This window comes from Artemia sp. Qi Xiang Cuo, chromosome 6 (assembly GCF_049724085.1).
Source record: "Artemia sp. Qi Xiang Cuo chromosome 6, ASM4972408v1, whole genome shotgun sequence".
In the NCBI taxonomy this organism is placed as follows: domain Eukaryota; kingdom Metazoa; phylum Arthropoda; class Branchiopoda; order Anostraca; family Artemiidae; genus Artemia; species Artemia sp. Qi Xiang Cuo.
In genome coordinates, this window is record NC_142799.1 from 42827045 (window position 1) to 42854473 (window position 27429).

A 27429-nucleotide genomic window follows, 5' to 3' on the forward strand; every position below is an offset into this window, starting at 1 on the left:
TATATATATATATATATATATATATATATATATATATATATATATATATATATATATATATATATATATATATATATATATATATATATATATATATATATATATATATATATATATATATATATATATATATATATATATATATATATATATATATATATATATATATATATATATATATATATATATATATATATATATATATATATATATATATATATATATATATATATATATATATATATATATATATATATATATATATATATATATATATATATATATATATATATATATATATATATATATATATATATATATATATATATATATATATATATATATATATATATATATATATATATATATATATATATATATATATATATATATATATATATATATATATATATATATATATATATATATATATATATATATATATATATATATATATATATATATATATATATATATATATATATATATATATATATATATATATATATATATATATATATATATATATATATATATATATATATATATATATATATATATATATATATATATATATATATATATTTTGTGGGACCTTTTTTGGCCATCGAAAGACTGGTACTTTTGTCTTCGCATCCTTCTGCTCACGCTGGCTCGGTCTTCTACGGATTGCAATTATTCCCGCTTTAAGGTGTGCTTAGACTGTTCAAGTTGGATAAAAGAACTCTATATACCGAAATTTACTGATTAAACTTAGCGTTGTTCCAAACTATGCCATATACAGTAAACGTATCTCAAATCATATATATATATATATAATATATATATATATATATATATATATATATATATATATATATATATATATATATATATATATATATATATATATATATATATATATATATATATATATATATATATATATATATATATATATATATATATATATATATATATATATATATATATATATATATATATATATATATATATATATATATATATATATATATATATATATATATATATATATATATATATATATATATATATATATATATATATATATATATATATATATATATATATATATATATATATATATACTGGGACTTTTGGCTATCGAAAGACTGGCATTTTGTTCGCATCCCTCTGCTCACGCTGGCCTGTGGTCTTCACGGATTGCAATTGTCTCGCTTTTGCTGTGCTTTACACTGTCTAAGTAAAAAAAAGAACTCTATATACCGAAATTTACTGATTAAACTTAGCGTTGTTCCGCAACTATGCCATATACAGGTAAAACCATTCAAATCATTTTCATTTTTACTTTAAAGCTCAATTCGGTGATAAAATTTGATTTGTCCGTCCAACAGACAGTGGCAGGGTTTATGTGAAATTAGGTAACTTGGGAAATATTCATTTCTAAAGAGAAGAACCCCCTCCCCCTTAATCGAAGTCTTTTTCCATCTACACATGTAAAATTGTTAAATATCTGTTTTTGCTTTTACCCAAATATCTGTTTTTGCTACAAATGTAACTTTTACCCAAAAAAGAAAATATTTCAATAATCGCCCCTTTTACCGATGCAAAATACAATCCAAATCTAGGGTTTGAATCTAAGACCCTATGATTAAGAGTGTTGATGCTCTACTGACTGAGCTGGCCAGGCTTGTTTATTGGTTTTAAGACTTTGGTGTATTTGTACCTAAGAAGAAATGGATTTCTCAAAGCCGTTTTTTTTTAATTTATCAACTCAGTGACTTGTTTTTTTTAAATTTGTTTGTCCCATAAATTTTAAAGCCATTTGTCTATCGCTTCCGTATGTTCAATTACCACTAAGTTTTATTAGTGTTTGCACTTTTGATGACAGTGCAATAATACAAAACAAAATTCCTCCTCTTGTATACTTCCCTCCCTACCCTCTTAGTACAAAATGGGTAACTGGGCACAGGAAAAAGTATAAAACAAATACTATTATGCAAGACTTGATAGGAAAGAGGTAAGGGCACTTGCTGTGGACATGGCAGCCTAGGTTCGAATCTTAGGACAGACATTCTTTTAAAATATATATTTTCTTTCAAGCGCTCATTCATTTCTAATGGTCAATTCTTTGAAAATGTTTGAGTAAATAAAAAAAAATAATGAAAGTTTACTTTCTGATGAGAACTTCAAAATTCTTTTGCAGCATTGCGACAGAAAAATTGTATTAGTAATAACACGAATCCCGATACAGCGTATTAGCTACACATCTGAAATTTTTTAATGTTATTCAGGTTTCTAAAATCTGAACTCATTTTCTATCATGCTAGCACTGCCACGGTAGATGCCAACCTGATAATTTTTTTTTATATGTAATCGAATTTTTAACTTGCTTTCCTTAACTTACCAGCTTTTTGATTGAATGGTAGTTTGTCGCATATTACTTGTTAAACTTGTCAGCCATTTTTGACCACTTCCAAATGTTCAATTACTTCTAGATTATATCAATATATGTACTTTTGATAACAGTGCAATAATACAATATTTCTTGAAACTTTTTATGCTTTAAATAAGTAAAACTAATGAAACGAACCCAGTAACATTGCATTAAGGTTTTGTCAAGATCAAATCTCAACCGAGAGGGCATAGTAGTTAGATTTATGTTTAGTGTACAAATATTTGCTTAAACATAAATACATTGTCATGATAATCAAATCAGTAGACTAAAACGTTGAAAATACTAATTGATTTTTTTAAAACTCGTTTTCAAAAGGGACTATAAAGTAGAAAACAATGAACCTTGTCTGAAAATGAGGGGTGCAAAACGGATTAGGCTTTACATAACTTGTTTACATGTCTATTTAACTCGGTTTTCGTTAACTCACCGATTTTTTATTCATTTATGCATTTATAACTTGGACCAATTCAATATCTCTGTTTTGTAAAACTTAATCCATTTGCGCCCCTTGTTTCCACTTGTATTCATAGATCTTCGAAAAAAATTATTTCCTAATTTTCAGTCTACTTAAAAAAAAGTTAAAAAAGTATATTTATTATGTCTGTTATTTACAGGCATAGTTAATTGTTATACAGGATATTGATCATTCTACGGTTATAATTACAGTGAGATACCAAAAATAATATAAGGATTGCATTGGTATGAATCTATTATAAGGATTATTTTTCTTTTAGGTAGTTGCATTGAAAGAACTTGCCATGTTTATGCCAACTTTCTTCTACCAGCAAATCCAAGTTTTTTTTGACGTTATTTTCACTGCAATGAGAGACACTAAGGCCTTAGTTCGAGAAAAAACTGCTGAAGCTTTACGGGCTGCGTTGGTTGTAACATCTCAGCGTGAAGCCCGAGAAATTCAGAGATTACAGTGGTATAAACAGTGCTACGATGAGGCTCAGTTAGCATTTGATGATTATATATTAAAAGATAGAATATCTAAGGATGATAGGACACATGGCTGTTTATTGATTATGATTGAACTCCTCCGAGTAGCGAATTCACCAGCAGAAAAGTTGTTCGAAGAATTGAAGATATCTATTACCAATCAACCAAGTAAGGTGAAATCTGAGCCTAAAAGAGATCTAAAGTTAATATCAGGTTTCTTTCAAGACTCGCATCCTGATTCTGATAGCTTGAGTTGTTTAGAAGCACCTGTGCTGATAGATAAAGAGACAAAGTTCCCTCTAGTGCAAAGCAGTACCTGTAGAGAAATAATTGGTGAGCATTATGACTTGATATGTACTAATGCTCTTGCTCAAAGAAATGTAAAAAATGCAAATGTGCAGAGTGCACTACTAAGAGTAATGCCCAAAATTGCCGCCTTTGACAGTGAACATTTCTGTAAAAATTACCTTTCTACAACAATGAATTATTTGCTTGGATGTTTAACCCGTAAGGATAGAGACAAAGCTAATACTTTAGCAACCATTGGTATACTTGGTGTTGTTGTTGAGGGTGAAATATTATCTTATCTGCCATCTATTATGGACTATATTAAATCGCAACTTCCTATGAAGGACCCAAGTTCTAAACGAAAACAACCTTTTACAGATCCGTCTGTATTTGTTTGTCTTAGTCTACTCGCGCGTGCTCTGAAACAGGATTTTAAGCAATCAGTGTCAGAGATTTTGGATTCTTTATTTCTTGTAGGTCTATCACATCCTTTTACGAGCTGTATGAAGGAAATTGTGACAGAAATCCCAACTCTTAAAAAGAGTGTTAGCGATGGCTTGCTTCAAATGCTATCCATGATAATAATGAAGCATCCATTAAAGTTTCCAGGTTATCAACGATATGGCCGACCAGCCATTGATAGTCAAGAGTATCCTCATGATACAGATTCGGTTGTACTGGCATTAAGGACACTTGCACGATTTGACTTTGAAACTCATTGGATTCTTCAGTTTCTGACATTTTGTGCTGATAATCTATTGAGCCATGATGACCTTGCAATACGACGTGAAACTGCACGTGCTTGCTGTAAGCTTTTGAGTGCTGTACTTATTGCTAAGCTTGGACACAAACTATCCGCTACCATGCATAGTACAGCTACTAGAGTAATTGCTAAACTTCTAGTGCTAGGTATAACAGAACCTCAAGCGCAAATAAGACTCACTGTCTTAACAGGGCTGGATAAAAGCTTTTATCCATTTCTTGCTCAGGCTGAAAACCTATCATATTTGTTTATTGCTTTAAATGATGAAGTTTTTGAAGTTAGAGAAGTGACTATTAGTTTGATTGGGAATTTGAGCACAATGAATCCAGCTTATGTCATGCCATCCCTTAGAAAGACACTTGTTCAAATTCTTATTGAATTGGAGCATAGCGGGATTGGCAAGACTAAAGATCAAGGTGCGAGAATGCTCAGTAGACTAGTATCAAGTGCTCCAAGATTAATAAAACCCTATATGGAACCAATTCTAAAGGTTCTTGTTCCCAAACTGCAGGGACGTAGTACCAACCCTAGTGTTGTCATTAGTGTCCTCACTGCAATCGGAGAATTAGCTCAAGTTAGCGAGAACGAGATGAGCTCTTGGGAGAACCTACTGTTTAATATACTTTTGGAAATGCTACAAGATAATGCAGTGCCTATGAAGCGGCAAGTTTCACTTTGGGTTTTATCTCAGCTCATTGAAAGTCTTGGAATCGTTGGCAAAGAAGCTTATGAAAAATATCCAAAGCTACTGGAGCTGCTTTTGAACTTTATGAAAACAGAACCATCAAATGTCATTAGAAGGGAAACTTTAAGATCATTGGGACTACTTGGCGCTCTTGATCCATATCAGCAGAAGATTATTGTAGGGGAAATCTATTCTCCAGGTATGTCCTATGTCTTCTAGATTTGTCCTTTTCCTGTGCTGAACTCTGAAACTAGAAATTGTTTTTTCCAATAAATTGTGTTTCAGATCATAAACTTGAAATAGGTCCTTTTGAATAACAAGCATAATCTAATATACACGAAAACACATGAAAAGAGTACGGGGTCTGCTTTTAACATTGGTTTAAGAGATTCTTCCTTGAAAATGTACGGAAATCTGGGCCTTTATATTTTCCAATCAATTTTTCCAGGGTTTCAGTTCTCAATGGCCGCAAATAATTGTATGGTATACTCCTAAAATTTTGCTTTCGTGCACTTATATATTCATTCAAACGTCGTAGTACCTAGAGAGAAAAACAATATTTATTGCTTACATAGATTTCGGAAGCGACCAATGTTAAAATCCAACTGCATCTTTTCTTTTGCCTCCCAATCAGCCACGTTCATAGACTGATGCCAAAAACAAAACTTAAAATAAACTGAACACATTGATTTGAAGCATACTTGGCCTTGATTTCAATTGGACCTAATAACTAATAGTATGTGATTTATTTTGCTTTTGTGTTTCTTCTAATCATTAAATTAATATATGTGTTAAGATTCAACTTCAATTGATAGCTCAGATCTTGCTGGAAAAAAATATTTTGTTTCAAGCCAACATGCGTTTAACAAAACCAAGTTCAATCATATTGTGTCTTGAATTCCGTTGTATTTGATCAAAATACCAGTGTTTTCAAGTTGAACTGACCTATATTCACGGGTAGTAATGCGGTTGACACTAATGTTTTGTCTCTCTTACTGACCACAAGTAAAACTGTTCAGAGCTGAGAACCAGGCACGGATGTAGAATCCTTTTGTTTCTGGGAGGAAGGGGAGTAATGCCCTGTTCTTACTAACGGCATCTAAATTGCATCATATGGAATTTTTTTTTTCATTCCACCCTCCCCACGGTTTAATTTTCTTATTCACTACTCTCAGTGTCGGACTAGCGTGCACGTATTTCCCTATTTATAACTTTTTATATTTTCATTTATTTGGGTACTTATGTGTTATCCCGACCCCACTCAAGAGGTGAAGTTAGGTTAATCATAATGAAATATACCTAAATATAATTAAATGATAATACTTTAGTTGCAAAATTTTGGAAACTATAACAGAGAACCATGGAAAGCAGGCCGCCCAGAATGCATTATATTAAATACCCAACCTAACCAACTCTATATATTAAATATTTACCCAGTCCTGAGAAACCTGGAGAACTTGTCGTTAAAACCTGGAGTATAATCAGAGGCAACGCTGTAGCGTTGCCCAAGTCCATACGGCTCCAATGTTTTATTATTTATTTATTTATTATTTATTATTTTTCCCAGAGGCACTTCATATGGAAGGGGTCGTCGTAGAAACTTCAAAGGAGGCTCATTAGATTGGAAATCGAGAGTTCTATTGCCCTTTTTAAGAGTCGAAAATGATTGGAGGGCAACTAGCCCCCCCCCCCACCACCATCATTCCCCCAAACACATGCAATCAAAACTTGGAGATAGCCATTTTGTTCAGCGTATTTGATTTCCAAAAAGAAAATATATTTTTGAAGAGAACCCTCCCCCACAACCCTCAGGGCAAGAATTTTAAGTTATGCCCTGGCGGCAGTTTTTATAGAAGGCGTTGTCGTAGAAACTTGAAAACAGGCTCATTGGATTAGAAATTCAAAGGGCTAGTGTCCTTTTTAATAGTCGAAAGTGATTGGAGGGCTCGTAGCCCCCCCCCCACGCCCCTCCGTTCGCCCAACACATACCCTCAAAATGTGACGTGAGCCCGGTTTGTCAGTCGTGTTCATTTCCGGCTTTAAAATATGTTTTTTTGGTGGCCCCTCCCCCACAACCCTCAGGGCACGTGTTTTAAGTTATGCCCTGGAGGCATATAAGTTTTTTTATAGAAGGTGTTGTAGAAACTTCAAAAAAGGCTCATTCGATTGGAAATTCAAATGGATAGTGCCCTTTTTAATAGTCGAAAGTGATTGGAGAGCAACTAGCCCCCCCCACGCCCATCATTCCCCCAAATACATCCAATCAAAATTTTGAGAGAGCCATTTTGTTCAGCGTAGTTGATTTCAAGATAGAAATTATGTTTTTGAGGAGGACAATCCCCCACAGCCCTCAGGCCAAGGGTTGTAAGGTATGCCCTGGGGGCATATAAGGTTTTTATAGAAGGTGTTGTCGTAGAAACTTCAAAAAGGGCTCATTCAATTGGAAATTCAAAGGGCTAATGCCCTTTTTAATAGTCAAAAGTGATTGGAAGGCAAAAAAGGCCCAAAAAGGCTTCAAAAAAGGCTCATTCGATTAGAAATTCAAAGGGCTAGCGCCCTTTTTAATAGTCGAAAGTGATTGGAGGGCAACTAGCCCTCCCCAACCCCACACTAACCCAAACACACCCAATCAAAATTTTGAGATAATCTTTCTGTTCAGCCTAGCTGATTTTCAGATAAAAAATAAGTTTTTCTGCAGGATGATCCTCCACAACCGTCGGGGCAAGGGTTTTAAGATATGCCCTGGGGGCATATAAGGTTTATATAGAAGGTGTTGTCGTAGAAACTTCAAAAAAGGCTCATTCGATTGGAAATTCTAAGGGCTAATGCCCTTTTTAATAGTCAAAAGTGATTGGAAGGCAACTAGCCCCCCCCACGCCCAGCATTCCCCCAAACACCTCCAATCAAAATTTTGAGATAGCCATTTTGTTCAGCGTAATTGATTTTCAGATAGAAAATATGTTTTGAGGAGGACACTCCCCCACAACTCTCAAGGCAAGGGTTTTAAGTTATACCCTGGGGGCATATAAGGTTTTTATAGAAGGCGGTGTCGTAGAAACTTCAAAAAAAAAAGGCTCATTTGGTTGAAAATTCAAAGGGCTAGTCCCTCTTTAATAGTCGAAAGTGATTTGAGGGCAACTACCCCCCCCCCCCACCCATCATTCCCCCAAAAATATCCAATCAAAAGTTTGATATAGCTATTTTGTTCACTATTGTTGATTTTCAGATAGAAAATATGTTTTTGAGGAGGAAACTCCCCCAAGACCCATGAGGCATGTGTTAAAAATTATGCACTGGTGACACATAAGGCGTCTACAGAAGGCTTTTTAATAAAAACTTCAAACAACGCTAATTCGATTGGAAAATCAAAGGGATAGTGCCCCATTTTAATAGTCGAAAGTGATTAGAGGGCAACTAGCCCCCCCCCCACGCCCATCATTCCCTCAAACACATCCAATCAAAATTTTGAGATGGCCATTTTATTCAGGGTAGTTGATTTTCAAATAGAAAATATTTTTTTTAGGAGGAAACTCCCCCACGACCCTCAGTGAATGAGTCTTAAGTTATGTCCTGGGGGCATGTAAGGTTTTTAATGAAGGTGTTGTCGTAGAAACATCAAAAAAGGCTAATTTTATTTGAAATTCAAAGGTCTAGTGCCCTTTTAATAGTCGAAGGTGATTAGTGGGCAACTAGCCCCCCCCCCCGCACATTATTTCCCACAATCCATCCATTCAACAGTGTGAGATGGCCATTTTGTTCAGCGTAGTTGATTTTCAGATAGAAAATATGTTTTCGAGGAGAACGCTCCCCCACAACCCTTAGGGCAAGGGTTTTAAGTTATGTCCTGGGGGCATATAAGGTTTTTATAGAAGGCGTTGTCGTAGAAACTTCAAAAAAGGAAAATTCAATTGGAAATTCAAAGGGATAATGCCCTTTTTAATAGTCAAAGTGATTGGAAGGCAACTAGCCCCCCCCCCCCCCCGCACATCATTCCCCCAAACACATCCAATCAAAATTTTGAGATAGCAATTTTGTTCAGCGTAATTGCTTTCCAGATAGATATTATGTTTTTGAGGAGCACACTCCCCCACAGCCCTCGGGGAAAGGGTTTTAAAATACGCCCTTTAGTCATATGAGATTTTTATAGCAGGTTGTTTCGTAGACACTTCCAAAATGTCTACTGAGACGGAGAACCCAAAGGGATAGCGCCACGTTTAATAGTTAAAAGTGATTGGAGGGCAACTAGCCCCCCCCCCACCCACGCCCATCATTCCCCCAAACACATCCAATCAAAATTTTGAGATAGCCATTTTGTTCAGCATAGTTGATTTCAAGATAGAAAATATGTTTTTGAGGAGGACAATCCCCCACAACCCTCAGGGCAAGGGTTGTAAGTTATGCCCTGGGGGCATATAAGGTTTTTATAGAAGGCGTTGTCGTAGAAACTTCAAAAAAAGGTTTATTCGATTGGAAATTCAAAGGGCTAATGCCCTTTTTAATAGTCGAAAGTGATTGGCAGGCAAAAAAGGCTCAAAAAGGCTTCAAAAAAGGCTCATTCGATTAGAGATTCAATGTCGAAAGTGATTTGAGGGCAACTAGCCCCCCCCCCTCCCTACGCCCATCATTTCCCCAAACACATACAATCAAAATTTTGATATAGCAATTTTGTTCAGCGTAGTTGATTTCCAGATAGAAAATATGTTTTTGAGGAGGAAACACCCCCACAGCCCTCAGGGGAAGGGTTTTAAGTTATACCCTGGGGGCATATAAGTTTTTTATAGAAGGTGTTGTAGTGGAAACTTCAAAAAAGGATCATTCGATTTGAAATTCAAATGGATAGTGCCCCATTTTAATAGTCGAAAGTGATTGGAGGGCAACTAGCCCCCCCCACGCCCCGCATTCCCCCAAACACAACTCCTCCAATTTTTTAGATAGGCTTTTTGTTCAGCAGAATTCATTTCCGGGTAGAACATATGTTTTTTAGGAGGAGAATCGCCCACAATCCTCAGGGCAAGGGTTTTAAGTTATGCCCTGGGGGCATATAAAGTTTTTATTGAAGGTGTTGTCGTAGAAACTTCAAAAAAGGCTCATTCGATTAGAAATTCAAAGGGCTAGCGCCCTTTTTAATAGTCGAAAGTGATTGGAGGGCAACTAGCCTCCCCCCCGCCCATCAGTCCCCCAAACACATCCAATAAAAATTTTGAGTTAGCCATTTTGTTCAGCGTAGTTGATTTTCTCATAGAAAATATGTTTTTGAGGAGGACACTCCCCCACAACCCTTAGGGCAAGGGTTTTAAGTTATGTCCTGGGGGCATATAAGGTTTTTATAGAAGGCGTTGTCGTAGAAACTTCAAAAAAGGCTCATTCAATTGGAAATTCAAAGGGCTAGTGCCCTTTTTAATAGTCGAAAGTGATTGGAAGGCAACTAGCCCCCCCCCCACGCCCATCATTCCCCCAAACACCTCCAATCAAAATTTTGAGGTAGCCATTTTTTTCAGCGTAATTGATTTTCAGATAGAAAATATGTTTTGAGAAGGACACTCCCCCACAACCCTCAAGGCAAGGGCTTTAAGTTATACCCTTGGGGCATATAACGTTTTTATAGGAGGCGGTGTGATAGAAGCTTCGGAAAAGGCTTATTCGATTGGAAATTCGATAGGATAGTGCCCATTGAATAGTCGAAAGTGATTGGAGGGCAACTAACCCCCCCTCTCTCGCCCCCCTTTTCCTCTGAAACATCCCATCAAAATTTGAGATAGCAATTTTATTAAACGTAGTTTTAAGTTCTGGACATTCGGTCTTTGAGGATGACAACTCCCCCACAGCCCTCAGGCCAAGGGTTGTAAGTTATTCGCTGGGGGCATATAAGGTTTTGTATAGACAACATTGTCGTATAAACTTCAGAGAGGGCTCATTTGATTGGAAATTGAAAGTTCTAGTTCACTTTTTAAGCGTCAAAAGATGTTGGAGGGTAACCAGCTTCCTCCTCCCCCTAAACCCTATTTTCCCAAATGCATCCAATAGAAGTTTTAAGACGGCTTTTTTGTTATAGATAATTCAAAGACTATTTAAAAAAAGTTTCGGTATCCGCACAACCCCCCAGAGCCTAGGGGCTAGCAATGTAAACTATGCCTCGGGGGCATATATTGGTCTTATGGGAAGGATGTTTTTATTTGCTTTTGAGGGGTCTCTTTTGATTTGGACTTGAAGATTCTAGTTCCCTTTTCAAGAGTCAGAAGAGATGGCAGGGCACCAAGCCGCCCCCCCCTCCTCCACGCCCATTTTTCCTTAAACCCATCTGATACGAACAATGAGATATATTTTCTTTAAATAGTTCAAAGACCATATAACGGAAACTCAGGGGTCAACACAGATCCCCAGGGCCCGAGGGCAGGTGTTGTAAGTTATGCCCTGGGGCATAACTTATTATTGAAGGGATGCTCGTAAAAAATTCAGAGATGGCTCGTTTGATTGGAAATTGAAAGTTCTAGTTAAGTTTTTTCCAGTCAAAAGATATTGGAGGGCAACTAGCCTCCCACGCCCCTTTTCCCCCAATGCATCGAATAAAAATTTTGAGATAGGTATTAAGTTAAAAATTTCTCAAAAATCAAGTAACCGAAACTTAGGTTCCGACGCACACCCTCAGGCCCTTAGGGCAAGCGCTGTAAGTTATGACCTGGGGCATATATTGTTTGTATGAAAGGGATGCTCGTATAAACTTCTGAGAGGGCTATTTGATTGGATATTGAAATCCAGCTCTTTTTAAGAGTCAAAAGTGATCAGAGGGCAACTGGCCCCCCAAGCCCTTTCTCCCCAAATACATCTGATAAAAAATTTGAGGTAGCCATTTTGTTAAGAATAGTTCAAAGGTCAGATAAGAAAAATTACTGTGTCGACACATACCCCCCCCCCCCCCCCCCAGGGCCTCGGCAGGTGTTGTAAGTATTGCTCTAGGGGCATATATGGTTCTTATGGAAGGTATACTCGTATAAACTTCAGAGAGGGTTCATTTGAATGGAAATTAAAAGTTGTAGTTCATTTTCTCAGAATGAAAATGATCGGAGGGGAACTAGACCCTCCCACCCTCCACGCCTTTGAGCGTATCGGATGGATAAACCCATCAGATAAAAATTTCAGGTGACCATTTTGTTAAAAATAGTTCAAGCATCAGATATTGAAACTCAAGGGTCGACACAATCTCCCAGGGCCCAGGGACAGGCGTTTTAAGTTATACTCTATGCGTCTTGAACAGTCTTGCAAAATATTAACAACATCAAATTGAATATTTGATGTATAATGATATTAATTGTTGAAAGATCCATCAGTTCAAGAAATTATTTCGCTGTAATTGTATTTTTATTTTAAATGCTGTAAGAACTGGAAAAGAAAGTATTTGTAATATAATCCGTTTTCATTTAAGCGCCAATGTCGCAGTAGGCTTTTGGTTTTTATTTACAGTTAGGAAAAGAGGCAGTATCCAATCACTTGTTTGTAGGAAAACTATATTCGTCTTTAATAACTTTAAAAAGAGCTGATAAATTAAACTGAATATTTGATGTATGATGATATTAATTGCTGAAACCTCATCAGTTCAAAATGTTACTATAATTTTTATGTTTATTTCCAGAGATAAGTACAAAAGAAAATATTTGTCACAAAATTGGTTTTCAGTAAAGCGTCAATGACGCAGTAGGTTTTAGACTTTTACAGTGAAAGAAGGAGGTCATACCCAAACTCATGCTTGTGGTGATTTTTGTTCTTTTCAAGCTTGATTTGCATATTCAATTTAAGTTTCACTCGTTTAAAGATTTATTTATTAATTTACATTAATATCTATTGTATGTTTGTTTGCATTGATTGTTTATTTAATTTCTGTTCGTTTTAAGTTTCATTTGTACTTCAATAGATAAATATTTTTTTCGTCTTAAGCTTGATCTTCATATTCAATCACAATTTTCATTACTCGCTTTAAGATCTATTTATTCATTTATATCATTACTTGTTGTATGTTTTTGCTATGATTGTTTATTTAATTTCTGGTCGTTTTGCGTTTCATTTATTTTTTAATAGTAATTTATGGCCATTTTTAGTTTGAATTTTGACAGTTATTTGTATCTGCTGAGCTTAAGTTTAAAATGGCCTTTACTTTTCTTTGAAAAACTTATTTTTTCGGAAAGTTTTTGTTTTATTAATCTAGAGAAAGAACAGAGGCGTTATAAATTCCAAAATCGTTTAACACGCAGCACTGCAAAACATTTCAAATGGAAATATATTATACAAAATTATATTATTAAATATATATTTTGTTGTAGAATTAATTCTCAATATCAATTTGATTAAATAAAAAGTCTATCCTTTTAATGATATTTTTGGCATTATCAAGGATAGATGTTGAAAAAAGAAGGAGAAAATAAAATATTAAGTAGAAAAATGTTTCTTTGATTATTGGGAGTTAAATTCTGGGTCTTCTAAGCTTCTACGACAACTCCTTCGATACGAAGTGCCCTGTCTAAACAAATAACACATTGTGTCCATATCGCTCTTTACTTAGGTAGCGCAATAGGCTATCTAAGATAAATACCTTATAATTTGCTTCTATTTTTGTAGCAATTCACGAGTATGAAAACATCCCTCTTTTACCAATTGATGGAAAACTAGAAGAAATTAATCCTCATGAAATTATTAGTAGCAATGGCTTAGACGAATACTATCCAGCAATTGCTCTCCACACGCTGATGAAAATTTTGAAAGACCCAAATTTATCACAGTATTATTCCAGTGTTGTTAATGTAAGTACTATATTTAATTTTATATTAGTGTTGAAGGGTTATAATTAGTTCCGCCATTGTTTTCTTCAGAAACAATTCTTTTGGTCTGTTTTGACGGGAGTTTTCGGTCTGAATAACCTCTTCCTAGCTAATTTATCTACTATGGGCTGCCTCCCCGCAGTAGCATAATGTTTGTAGGCATGAATATATAATGAGTCGGAGGTAATAGACTTGAGACTGTCTGTGCAGGATTTCGGCTCTTGTTGATAAAAGAGCATCGCCAAATACATGCTGAAAACCATGTTGTGACCAAAATGGACCCAAGATTGCACAAAGCCTTCATTCATACTGGAGATCCTAGGGACTCCTTTCTGTCCGGTTCTCAGCCAGCTTAAGCACTTCGGTGTAGACTTGAGAAGATATATGATCTCCATCCTGCACTGGTATTCGGGATCATTGCTTTTCCTGAGGCTAAAATAATTTCAATGATTTAAAGAACATGAAAATTGGAACTTGGAACGCTACAACGTTAAAAAATGACTATCGTATAGACATTTTGACTGACGAATTCAGATGATTCGAACTGGACTTATTAGGAGTTTCAGAAACTCACATCCCAGGGGTAGGAAGCATGAAATTAGGTGATATAGAATTTGTTTACTCAGGCAGGAAGGATGGGGTATATAGGCAAGGAGTAGGGCTCATGATGAATAAGCTGCTAAACTGCTCATGAAGCTGCTAAGTCTTGTTTAGGCTGAGAAGGTATTAATAATAGAATACTAATTGCTCATTTTATGACTAAAAAGTTCAGGGTATCAGCTATAGTAGTATATGCCCCTGTAAAACCGACTGACAGAGGTACTAGCGACTCAGATGAATTTTACTTACAGTTACAGGAGAAAATAGACAGGGTCCCAGGTAGAAATATGATGTTTTTACTAGGGGATTTTAGCGCCCAGGTAGGTAGAAATAGGAATAGATGGTATCCTAGCTTAAGAAAATTTGGTATAGGAGAAGAAAACAGTAATGGATACATACTTTTGCAATTTTTTAGGTTTAACAATCTGGTTATAACCAATACGGTGTTTGGTCATAAAATGACTCATAAGTTAACATTGTATTTACGTGATGGTAGGACAGCAAACATTATTGAGTATGTTATAGTAAACCGACGACTGACAGGATCAATGTTTTTACTAGGGGATTTTAGCACCCAGGTCGGTAGAAATAGGAATAGATGGTATCCTAGCCTAGGTAAATTTGGTGTAGGAGAAGAAAACAGTAATGGATACATATTTTTGCAATTTTTTAGGTTTAACAATCTGGTTATAACCAATACGGTGTTTGGTCATAAAATGGCTCATAAGTTAACATGGTATTTACGTGATGGTAAGACAGAAAACCTTATTGAGTGTGTTATAGTAAACCAAAGACTGGCAGGATCAATGCGAGATACTAGGGTATATAGGAGTGCTGTTATTGATGTTAAAAGTAAAGATCACCATCTAGTAGTGTCTAGGGTTAATTTAAAGCTGAAATTTCGGTAGGGTAACTACCCCCCGGGAAGTTATGATGTTGGTAAGCTCCAGGATGAGAATTTGAGAGACACTTTCCAAGAACAGATGGATACTAAACTCAAGAGTTTAAGAATTGATAATTTCGAAGATGGCTGGAATCATTTTAGAAAACTAATTTGTGAAGTTGCTGAAGATGTCTTAGGGAAGAAAGCTAGGACTGCAGCTAAAAATATTAGTGAAAAAACATTATGTTTAATAGAAAGGAGAAGGGACTTGTACAAGTATTATCTGAGTGATAGATCATATTAAAACAAAAGGAATGTAAAAAAACTGTAGAAAGCATTAAAATATGAACTAAGGAGGTGTGAAGTTGAGGTTATGGATAAAATTGCCGAGGATCTGGAAGATGCAGCTGGACGGGATAATAGTAAAATATTTTACTGGCATGTTAATAAATTGAGATGGAGTAGTCAATCCGGACTTGTCCCAGAAGATAGGAACGGGGCCAAAATTAGTGATAAGGAGAGTCAAAGAGAGATGGGCAGAAAATTTTGAGAATTTTTTAAACCGAGATAGAGTTGCAGGAAAAGATATAGAGGAAAATGAAAACGTTTGTGATACCTTGGATGTGAAGGAAGATTTATCTTGTGAGGAGGAATTAGCGACAGTACTAAAAGGATTAAAAATAATAAGGCTCCAAATGCTGATAGTTTGGTAAAAGAGTGTCTTAAATATGGTGGGCCTTAGGTTAGAAATAAGTTACTGAAGATTATGAATATGATTTTTGAAAAAGGGGAAGTACCTAACGATTTTAGGAAAACCTTAATTAAGCCTCTTTATAAGAAAGGTGATAAGAACGAGTGTAGTAATTATCGAGACATTAGTCTGGTCTCTGTAGGTAGCAAATTAATTATTAATATGATACATTTTAGACTGAGAGATGCTGCAGACAAAGTTTTAAGAGAAGAACAGTGCGGTTTTAGAAAAGGCAGAGGATGTGTCGACCAAAATTTCACTCTTAGGTTAATAATTGAGAAGTGCATGAGTTGTCAAACACCTTCAGTCCTCAGCTTTATAGATTATGAGCAAGCGTTCGATTCTGTTGATAGAAGAGCTTTAGCAAAGGTTTTATCCTTGTATGGTATACCAGACAACTACATTAAAGTGATTAGTTTTATATACGAGAATAACACTGGTGCGTTTAAGGTAGGAAATGAGGTTAGCAGCTGGTTTTGTATTCAATCAAGAGCTAAGCAGGGTTGTGTTCTATCCCCCTTTATTTGAATTATTTTGATGGTCTTTGTCTTAAGGAGCACAAGAAAGGCAACGGGAGACTATGGAGTCAAATGGGGAGAAAAAAGTCTCATGGACTTCGATTATGCTGATGATTTAAGCATCCTAGATGAAAGTATGAGCAAAATGAATGAACTTTAGAGGTTTTGCGAGTTCAAGGTGCTAGAATAGGTTTAAAGATTAATGTTAGGAAGACTAAGTCACTAAGGCTAGGAATAAGTTAAGATGAAAAGGTGACATGGGTTAACGAAAAGATTGATCAGGTGGGCAGCTTCACCTACCTTGGTAGTATTATAAGTAAAGACGGTGGGAGCAGTGAAGATGTTTAAAGTAGAATAGCCAAGGCTCTGGTTGTTTTTTCACAGTTAAAAAAAGTTTGAAAGAATAGGAAGATAAGTCTGCAAACCAAGATTAGAATATTAGAAGCTACAGAAATGACAGTGGTCAAATACGGCTCTGAAGCATTGGCGCTCCAAAAGCAATTGAAGATTTGCTAGATGTTTTCCAGAGAAATTGCTTAGGGATTGTTCTGGGTACCCGGCTGACTCACCGTATTTCAAACAGTAGGCTCTACGAAAAATAGGGTTCATTTCTGTTTTCTACGGCTATAATGTAAAAGAGGTTGAGATTAACAAGAAACATTCTATAAATAAAAGATGACAAATTGCCAATAATTGTCCTTTTCGGCCAGCTGCCTTCGGCTAAACGGAAGGCCGGTGGTCCCCGTGTGGGGTTGCAGGACGTCATAAAGAAAGATTAAAAGGAAATGGGAACTTCCTGGGAGGATGTAAAAAGGGAGGCTTAGAATAGATTGTGATGGAGGAGGAGCGTGCGTAGTTGTGTCGGCTGGTATCGAAGTGAATAAAGATAAACAATCTGCATAAAAATGGTGCATCAAATTCGTAAGTTGGTCCCACTGTTCATAAGCTCAGGGGAGGAATCCCCCCTCCTGCGTATGTATTCTCGTATGAAGGTCATATGCAAAAACGAAATTAGCATTAAAAATCCCTGAAGAGCTGGCTGCCTAGAAAAGGAGTGTACATTTACTTGCAAGTTCCACGTGATTCCAAACTAAAGCTAATGCAATTTTTGCTAAATTTATCATTCCAAAGAAAAAAGAAAAATGATTTTATGAAACAAGGTAGGGAATTTTGAATTTACTCTTTGGCCTTTATTATGAACCTATGATCTTTAAAATAATTTACAAAAAAATAGGTTTTGAAAGAAAGGTGAACTTAAAGACCCTAAGAAAAAAGCAGAAATAAAGTCGCATAATAATTCAAACTTAAAACATACAAAAACTTCTACGACTGAATTAGTAAATCCCAAAACGAACGCTAATCAATCGAGGTATACCTGGCCCTGTCCGCATCTGTGTATGTTGCAAACATATCAGAGAAAAAACAAATTGAAGGCTCGTTTTTGGGTGTCATGAGTTGATGCAGTTAAAATTATTTTTCAATTGAATTAGTTTCAAATGTTTGTCTACAAATTATGTTCGCTGTCTTTAAATGAAATTCTATGTCAAGTAAGATAAGACATCTATCTCGAAAAATTACTATCACAAGCCCCGAAGGGTCGAATTCAAATTATGGAGTCCACAAAAAACAAATAAGCAAGAAAATCATAAAATAAAACACAACAACTAAAAAATCGGCAAGCAATGCCAAAACGAAAATATCGGAATGATATGTCATTCCTTAGTCAAAATATTCAAAACTGCAAAATGTCATCTAGCTAAAAAGATAAAAACTGATAAAACTAAAAAAATTAAATAATATATACATTTAAAAAGGTTTAAAAAAGAACTTAAAAAGGCGGGACTGGAAAAAAAAACACAAACCTTGGGTATCGCCCGTACTAAATAATAATAATAAAAAAAGAAAACAAGCAATGTATTTTATGTGTAATGACGGGGACAAAGGTTTTTTCAGATCAGGAGATAGAGCGACGAATAGGGGACAAGATAGGAACGGGTTCAGAAACAGTCCGTGGCAGGTGGTGTCCGGGTGTCTTTTGGGGAAAATGTTTTCTGTGCGAGGATTTTTTATTGCATTTTTTTGCAAAATTGAGGCACAGCGTCACTCTCCTGTGCTCAAGGGTTTCCAACCTGGCTTTTTCTAGAAGGAGCAAGTAGGGTACCTTAACTTCTTTGAAAACTATTCTCAAGGCTCTTTTCAATTATTCAATTTTTCTGATTCTTCATGGAAGATGCCAGGATGCTAGACTGGACAAGAACCTTCAATATAGGGGCGGGAAAACGAAGTATAAATCCTTAAATAATGGGATTGGGGGACTCCAAATTTATTTAAGAGCTTAAGGAGGGAAATGGACGCATTAGCTCTATAGTCCAATATCTTTGACATGGATATCCCACTTTAAATTAAAAGAAATTGTGACCCCAAGTAATTTAAAGGAGGACACAGAAATATTTCGGGGGATAGGGTTGAAAAAAGGAGTGAGGTTTAGGGAAACATATTGGCATTATCATAGATTTAAAGGGGTTTACTTTCATGTCAAGTCCGCAGCGTTGTCTGCAATATTATTGAAGATGCTCATAGGGTTGCTTAGTAAGTTTTTGTAGCAGGTTTCAACGACCCTTAGGTCATTCACAGGGATAATTCATTGAGGACAGGGAGGGAACTGGAATAATGATTCTGATATTTGACTACCTGTGATCTACTTGATAAGAAGGAGGCGATTAATTTGACGAGGAAAGAATCAATATTGAATTCCAGTGATGCAATTTTGTCAAAATTTGGGGGGGGGGGCAAACCTGGAGTCAATTTTCCAAAATCAAGTGAAAATAACAGTAAACACTGAAAAATGAGCCATTTGGTACCATAAAGGTACTGTAAAAGTACTATAATTACTATAAAAGTACTTGAAACCGAGGTCTGGAAGGGGCAGTTGCCCCCTACCTCATATCAAATTACGCTCCTGTTGAATTCAGTGAGGAATTTCTCAACTAATTAACGAGGTCAAATACTTTTTGAAGGTCAATCGAAATTAAATTTAACCAGAAGTTAGGGTTTTCGTGAATTTTCCCAATTGAGTCGATAAGAAGAACAAGATAATGGGAAATATTTACTATATTGTTTTTTTTTTCTGAGTAGTTAAGACTTAACAACTAACAATCAGGAGTGAGTTTAGTTTCGAGTTGTTAGTAAATTTTAATTTGCGGAGTGTTAACTTGTATTATTTTTGCATTAATAGAGAATTTTATAGCTTTCATTAAAAGAAAGCTGATCTAAAGCATTCTTTAAAAAGATGGCACGTCCGAGCGTACAAACAATACATTATGTCACATGATATTCGTATTGACTAAACTCGCGATATTCTGTTCTGGGTGATTGACCATAGGAGATACACATAAAAGTATCTTGCCTATTTTCTGATGCCAAGAGTCAATAAAAAATAATTTTTCAATATTTTTCTTCTTTATTAGAGTTCTCTGGGCCCTGTCTACCTGTATGTAACTTTAAATTTGGTTTGCAGTATCTATCTGCACTTTTCCACATCTGCGCTTGGAAAAAAAATTGGCCGCTTTTGTGCCCCAGTTTGCCACCTTAATTTTCTCTACATTTGGCTCCCTTTTGCCCGACTTACGGCTGTAATTTTGAAATTAATGAACGACAACAAGTTTATAGGCATATATTCAGACCCTCCAAAACCCTTTGCCAAGAAAAAAAAAAGCACGTGTGGTTGTTTTAGCCCCCAAGGGATCCTTGAAAGTTTCAAGCAAGTTGAAGCATAAAGTTTGTCTGCTCTTTTTTGGGAAAGTGGCACTGTCCCCAGACTAAAATGTTTCTTGTGCAGCAGAATCCTCCTGGCTTTAGGATATAGAGCTATAAATTTCAATCTGCTAAAAACAAAAGACTGAGTTTACCCTTTTTTGGTCCCAACTTTCAAGTGAACCAATATTGTTTCCATCCCTTTTTATAATTGGGGCCACCTTGGCTCAAGGAATCTCAGAATTAAGTTCCATGCCACCCCCCCCCCCAAGGCGCATTTGTAGGGCATGCATGCTCCCCATCTTTTTTTTTTGTATGTTAGGTTCCCCACGGCCCACGAACTTATAGATGCAAGTTTCAAGCGAATGAACATGTTGAATAATTATGAAGATTATCAAATGATTGTGGTGAATTAAATCAAGTTTGAATTAAAATCAAGTTGGTGAACTTTGAATAAAAAGTTAAGAGCCACGGCTATTTGGAGAAAAACCCAAGATAGATAGTCCGAGTGAGAGGCAAAGCTGGCATAAGCCTTTTACAGAATTGTATAAAAATGATATCATTTCACTTTTTGATAGATAGTCTCTCATCCATTCATTCTAGGGCAGAATTAAGGTAGATAATCATGGAATAAGGGTAATTCAAATAGTCTATTAGTTTCTGTGAGCCTTAAAAGGTTTTCAAAGGTTGATGACTGACCATATCCACAAGACTTTGCAGACAATATGTCCTTACTATGTGAACTTTGCTTACTGGGAAAGCCTACTGGAATTGAATTGAGGACAATCGAGATTTTTGGGTCGACTTATGACGGACAATGTCCACTGGCCTTGTATGCAAAACGGGGGGCTGAATTTGCCTGGACCTATAGGTGAACAAGTGACCTAAGCCTAATAGGCTTTTCCACTTAGAGTCTTAGGTGGGCTACCGTGTTTTAGGATTGACACATGACCGACAAGTCCCCTTGACTCGCAGACGAACGGGAGACTTGTTGTTTTCCAAGTATTTCTGTAAACAGTACGGGTAAACGGCGGGAGTAACTTTGAGTCTTTTATTGGACAAATCCTTGTGTCTTAGCTTTAGGAGAGGCACGCCCGCCTAGAGTCTCAGGCAGGTTAACCGAGTTTTAGAATTGACACATGACCGTTAATTTGCCTGAACTCCCAGGAAAACAAGCTTCCCAAGCCTACTCAGACAAATGAGCCTGGTGTATTGATTCCTTTATATAAAGGCATTAGGCAGAGAGCTATCAACTCCCCTCCTTTGCATAATAATAGTGATGTTTACCCGTAGCGGGTTTTGGAAAGAGCTGTGTGTTTTGTGGGATAGGTATTACACTACTGAATTTATCGAACAGAGGAAAATTTTACTCAACTGGCAAATGCCTATTTCAAGATTAGGTTGCTTTTTTCGGCTCGGTGATCAAGGTTTTACCGCTTCTAGTACTATTTCTTACCTAAGCCTTTTGATTGCGTCAAATCTCAGATTGACTCATTTGGATGTTGTTCAGCATTTTGCCAAAAAATAAAGAAAAAAAGAAAAGAATACCTACAATAGTTAGGGACTCCTTGTTGGTTCTAAATTGTTGCTTAACCGTTTTTTATTTCCACGAGTTTATAGTGTTTTCGTTATCCCACACATTCTGTTATCTCTCCTATCGCAAATCTTGTCAGAAGGGGAAAAAGTTTTATTATTGTTGTAAGTGTTGTAGGTACCTTCTTAATCGCCACCAGTGACCAGTAATTCCGGGGTAGCAGCTAAAACACATGGATCCTCTTACCGCATTCAGTTACAGTAAATACCTGTTCACAGGTGTGGCAGATCCTCTTACCGTCTTCATTGAAATGCAAAGTAAGTTTTGGAGTTAACATGATTCAAAGAATGATTTGTACCTACTTTTTTTTTTAAAGAGTAATCAATTTTTTTTGTATTTACTTATTTGCGGAGTGTTTTATTTTTCTTTTTTGTTGTTATTTTGTATTATGCTTTATTTTATTATGTTTGTTCTTTTTGCTTTATTTACTGTTTCAGCGTTTGTTAATTTTGGTCGAAAAACGGGAATTTTTTTTTTTTAATTTAGGAATAAAAGCATTTAAAAAAAAATTTTTTTGTGGTAAATGGTTGTTTTACTTTTTTTAGTTTTGGTAAATTTTTTGGGAGGGAAAAGTAAATCTTTTCACATTTCAACCTGACTATTCATACTTTATGCTAACAAATACAGCTAGGAATTCTTCTCTCCTCGACCACGCCTTTAATACAACCCTATGGCGATTGGTCCTTAAAACTACCAATCGGTACAGTTTACTATAACTGAAGACTTGACCTTTGATCTTTTCAACAGGCGAAGTTGAATGAAAGCATTTAAAATTCAGAAAATTTATAACATCAAGTGAATTTTTTGTTTGTCTGTTTTACACACAGTTTATAGAATTATCCAGTATGTTTATCGCAGATCATTTCTGGTCTTCATTCTCGTTGTGAACAAAAAGCTCCTCCCACTTATTTCTGCATTAGCGGGTTAGTCTGTTTTCGTCAATCAATGAGAAATGGTTACAAAGTGCATTATTCGTAATAGCGGGTTTCCACTTATTTCCGATTATTTCTACTATAACTTTAAGTTTCGCGTTCAAGAGGGTTACAAAGTGCATTACTCGTAATAGCGGGTTTCCACTTATATCCGATTATTTCTATTATAACTGTAAGTTTTGCGTCCAAGAGAAATCTGACTTGTCTACCCGTGAAAATATCTAATGCCGCTTATGTTTATATCTGCAAAAACGTTCTCTGGAGCACTCGCACCTCGGTCCGGGTTTTTATAATGGGTGAGATAGGGAATGATCATACTGCTAATTCTATAAACTGTTATTTTACAAAACTCTTGTGCATAAGTTTTCATGCAAATGTGTTTTAGAAATGCTGTATTTGTGTCTTATACTGAAAGATCTTGGGAATCATTGATTTTTAATTAAAATCAAGTAGTTGCGGGCTTCAAGCCATGGTTTAATTGTAGAAAAAGCCAAGACAGATAGTCCGGGTGAGAGGCAAAATCTGGCATAAGCCCTTTTTAAGATTGTATAAAAATGATGTCATTTCACTTGTTGATAAGTAAGTCTATCATCCATCCGTCCATGGATCCATACGTCCAATGGTGAGACCTGGAGACCGTCTTTAGAGCTATTGTTGCAATAATCCAATTTGAATAATATTTTACAACACACTGCCTTTCCATTTATAAATAAAGTTAAAATATAGAAAAAGGTGCAAAACAACGAGTGCAACGTTACTAAGACAGTGATTAAAATTAATAGCCCAAATGTTTGATTTTGCACTCGGAAACCTTTTATCAGCGGAAAAAAGGAGAAAAAACTAGAATAACAAACTTAAAAAAGTACAAGAAAATAATACAAAAGGCTGACAAACTGTAAGTTTTTATCAGAAGTGCTGAACACCCTTCTGACGGTAACAAAATGTAAAATATAGCTCAAAATGATATACCAATCATGTTGAATCAAAATTAGTGCCAAAGGTCCGAAAAAAAAGAGTAATAGTTTCAATCATTATTCTAGTACGAAATTTTTACAAATTGAAATACTTGTTCAAGTTCTTTATTAATCAATAAAATGTTTTCATAAAACTATCAAATTAATGACCCACGGTGAGAATAACTCCTGTGTGGGTTTAAACACTCAACAATAAATAAATAATACTATCTCCTGGTACTGGAATACTGATCCTGGTACTGATTCTTTAATCTAATTTTATTATTAACCAAGGATTTAATCAAATCTACAAACTACGAAAATTGTTCCAATTATATACAATGCTATGCCGTGGTGAAAAACAGGACCTTTCAGATTATATTAAACCCTGACGATCTACAGAACTACCACAGGTCATATATGCATGTGAAACCTTATTATAATCCTTAAAAAATATATTATGCAAAAAAAATAATCAGTCAAAATATGTTGAACATGCTTTATAATATAAAGAATAGAATGGGAAGAAGGAAAAAGATCCAGTCGAAGGATATGTAAAATTTGATACATACTTTTCGTTGACAATTTACCAGGATAAGAATACAGGCTAGGCAGGCAATTTTTCAATATACTCAGAGCCTTATTTTGTTGCCTCTGAAGGAGAAGAATACGAGTTTTGAAAGTATTCAAAAAACTAATGGGGGAGTAATTTATATATGAATGTACTAGAGAATGATAAAGAGATTTCAGGGCTAAAAACGGCAGAATAAATTTCAGATGATTCATCATTCTAATATTTCTTGACAGTTTCATTCGAAGATAAATTGCATGGCCTTTAAATTATAAATTTGAACTCATTATTATCCCAAGATATTTAATATTATCAACTCTTTCAATTTCTATGGGTAGGTTTCAATTTCAATTCCTTAGTATTAATCGCCCTAATCTCTGCTGCTGTTCTCCCAGTACGAAAAAAGACGATGAATTTTAAACTTAACTAAAATAAGAGCAGATGAAAGACCTTGCCTTTTAATTTTAATAAGTCTGAAAAAGTTAATATTTGCTACCCTACTGGGAGCATATTGGCTTCTTAAATTACCATTAATATTAAAATTCTATTCGATGATGTTGACCTCTGGTTCAAGTTTCAATTGAAGCTTTTTGTAAGTTTATTCTAGTTTGTTTATTTTTCACTGTTTATAAAGGTTCACGGATGTGAAACCAAAATATTCGGGATGTTTTTATTTTGTTGTCTGTCCTTTAAAAATTAAGAGTTTTGTCCGTTGTTATGTACTTCTATATTTTTGTCTGAGTTTAGTCGTTCTTGAAGCCTTCTAAATATCACCATCGTTCCCTTAAACGGTGCCCAGTGTCTATATCTTGCTAGAATTTCAAGTATAGCTACGTGTCGAAGGAAATCTATGTCGGGGGCGAATACAGTGGATATGATGGTGATGGATGATACATCCTAATTGGCCAAACAAACAACTTTAGGGTGTATAAAGCAAATTATGGTTGATCAAAAATCGAATGTGCCTAGTCATTGATGTCCAGTTAAACACACATGTGAATTGAACTTTGTTGATCCTTTTCTATAACTTTTTTGTTAGCCAAGCACCGTATTCTATGCATCAAAAGAAGCTGCCTAGATACGGTTGTTTGGTTGCATAAGTGCCCAGAAACCCAAGTCGCGCTAAATATACATTGGAACGCCGCTACATAAAGATTATTTTAAGGCTCTTGAGCTTTGGTCAACATCATGTATGGAGAATATATTCTTGATAAGAAAGTTTTATTCTCTCGGTAAATTGTAAATACTTTCGGAAATCTATAACTTGAAGAGTTATAACTTGTTAGGGTTGAACAACACTAACAAACTCATATTAGTCCTAAAAGAGCTTTGCATGTATATAAGTTCTTTGTTTCTTTTACCGGTCATTCTTTAAACTATTATCTTTATTCTATTAAGTTATTTTTATGTTTCAGAGTGTTATGTTCATTTTCAAAGCTCTTGGGATTCGAGGTGTGACCTACATTGGTCAAGTGATGCCTGGTCTACTTCAAGTTGTTAACTCAGACACAAAATTCATGTTTCAACAACTAGGGGAGCTTATTGGAATCGTCAAACAACATATCAGGCCCTTTTTGGATGATATATTCAAAATAATACAAGAAGAATGGCGGTTAACAGCTGGGCCACAAGTCCAGCAGGCCATAATTAATCTAGTGGAAAACATTGCACTTGCTTTGGGTGCTGAATTTAAGATTTATTTTCCGCTCATTCTGCCTCAAGTTGTCAAAACATTGAATCATGACAATTCAGCCGAGAGGATTGTTACTCGAAAACTACTCTCTGCTCTTCAACGATTTGGAGGAAATATTGAAGGATTCATTCATTTAGTTTTACCACCTGTTGTGAAATTGATTGATTCTTCAGATTATCCTTTGCAGACTCGAATGTCTGCCATTGAGTCGCTGGATGCTCTAAGTGAAAGTCTTGATCTCTCGGATTTTGCCTCAAGAATTATTCAAGCTCTGATTAGAACCATTGAAAGAACGCCTGAATTAAGAATGCCAGCCATGGAGGCTCTCACAGTAGTTGGATCTCAGATGGGTGAGTTGGTATTTATATCAGGTCTAGTAATTTAACAGAAAAGAAAGGTGACAATTCAGACCCTTACTTCGCAAACATAGATGTACTCTGGGTTGTCTAAACAAACTTTCGAAGATATTATAGCCCTTGGATTTAACCTGTTCTTTTGGTCCAAAATGAACAAAACGTAATGTTTGAATGTCCTAGATTTAAACAAGTATAAACCTATAGGGTTTATACTTGTATTAAATACTTTGTTTTTACTTTGTATTGTTTTTCTGACTAGCGAGAAAGATCTCTATTTTGACACTGCCATCAAGTGGGTAAATTCTGTTAATTTTAGGCTTAAGCCTAAAACTCAAGATAAATTTACTTGTAAAAGAAAATTACAAACTAAGAAAAGTTTTTCTGAGACCCCCTCTCAAGAATGTTTTCTTTACAAGATGTTTCTACTTGGTAACTAAGCAGCTGAAAACGTTATGAAAAGAGTTATGTTTTTTTTTTATTAGTATGAAAGTGTTATATAATAAGACAATATTAGTTTTTTTTTTAATTAAAACAACATCCCCCTCCCCCCCCCAAAAGTTTGACCGCAATTTGTAATTTACAAGCCTATTCTAGAAGGACTGGGTAGCCTTCTAAACCTACAGGATGCCAACTTTGCTCATTGTTCATATATTTGGGGAAAAAGTGTCACATATATTTTTTGTTGTGAAGAAAAAAGTTTTCTTGAGACATTCAAACTCAATTCGATGTATAGCAGGTTAGAGGTTTCATATTTATTTTTTTCCCTTTTATTATTATAAAGAATGTTCTTTTTGTACAGAAATACACTTATATGGAAAAAATAGAGTTTGAATGTCTCGTACACGTTTTTTTTTATCTACAAGAACAGTGTTAAAGAAAGGAAAAACAAATTACATTCAC

At 35.2% G+C, this 27429-nt stretch overlaps 1 protein-coding gene across 1 annotated transcript in view; it reads left to right on the forward strand.

The window, feature by feature from the left end:
• mTor (serine/threonine-protein kinase Tor) overlaps positions 1 to 27429 on the forward strand; it is a 126821-nt gene that overhangs the window by 15200 nt on the left and 84192 nt on the right. Inside the window, exons 4-6 of the mRNA XM_089091039.1 lie at positions 3175 to 5317; positions 13726 to 13907; positions 25896 to 26523. Coding sequence (XP_088947165.1) covers positions 3175 to 5317; positions 13726 to 13907; positions 25896 to 26523 — 2953 coding nt within the window. The remainder of the gene's footprint in view (positions 1 to 3174; positions 5318 to 13725; positions 13908 to 25895; positions 26524 to 27429) is intronic.